Genomic DNA, 811 nt, shown 5'->3' on the forward strand with positions numbered 1-811 from the left:
TGTAACATTGGTTTTGCTTTGTTTCACAGAACTAATCGTTGCCTGGGTTGCGTACGTATATGTGGGGCGGAGCTATCAAAATAGGGGCAAGACCCTTTTGGGGTAGGGGCGTGTTTGTTTTGGTGATTTCAAATATCAACATTGGCTACCAGAAATCACTTACTCTGCCTTTAAGTAACTATATAATGAGGGTCAAGCTTTTGCTGGTCAGCATGGGCCAGTTAGACCCTTCTGGATAATATTCTCCAGGTATTATATATATATTTGTGAGTCCTTGAGAAGAAACAAAGGAGTCAGCTGAACCTGACTGAAAGACTGTAAGGCTGTCCCTCAAAGCCTCATTTTCATTCATGGAAAATTTAATATGGCATCTACCGTAACTAAGATGTTTTTAATATTGCTCCAAACAACATTTAATGGTGAGTCAGTAATCAATCACTGATTAATCGATACCTACCCTGCAGAACCTCTTCTGGTCCATCTAATAGCCAGCCGTTCCCTCCTAACCACCGTGGCTTGGGTTGCACCAACCAGTCCAGCACTGACCAATAAGAAATCAATACACAATATCAGCATGGTTAAATGTACTCAGGATTCACCATATACACATCCAGCTCAGTAACTCTTACTTCATGAGAGGATCAATTCATTGTAAAAATCCATTAGCACTATGCCTTGTAGAAATGTTAAAGTGGAAATTTGTGTCTATTGCTTATATTGATTTTTGCGCAGATCATGGTGTGTTTTCTTACCGGGTGGAGGTTGTACTGACTCCAGGCAGGCGTAGATGCAGCCGTTGTAACAGCACCGC

At 41.4% G+C, this 811-nt stretch overlaps 1 protein-coding gene across 1 annotated transcript in view; it reads right to left on the reverse strand.

Moving 5' to 3' along the window:
* LOC107748779 (WAP four-disulfide core domain protein 1-like) overlaps positions 1 to 807 on the reverse strand; it is a gene marked incomplete at its 5' end in the record, with an annotated part of 3,107 nt that extends 2,300 nt beyond the window's left edge. The window contains 2 exons of the mRNA XM_016563722.1: positions 458 to 541; positions 753 to 807. Coding sequence (XP_016419208.1) covers positions 458 to 541; positions 753 to 807 — 139 coding nt within the window. The remainder of the gene's footprint in view (positions 1 to 457; positions 542 to 752) is intronic.
* Between the last annotated feature and the right edge of the window lie 4 nt (positions 808 to 811).

Source organism: Sinocyclocheilus rhinocerous, unplaced genomic scaffold (genome assembly GCF_001515625.1).
Source record: "Sinocyclocheilus rhinocerous isolate Xijiao unplaced genomic scaffold, SAMN03320098_v1.1 scaffold3305, whole genome shotgun sequence".
Lineage (NCBI taxonomy): Eukaryota > Metazoa > Chordata > Actinopteri > Cypriniformes > Cyprinidae > Sinocyclocheilus > Sinocyclocheilus rhinocerous.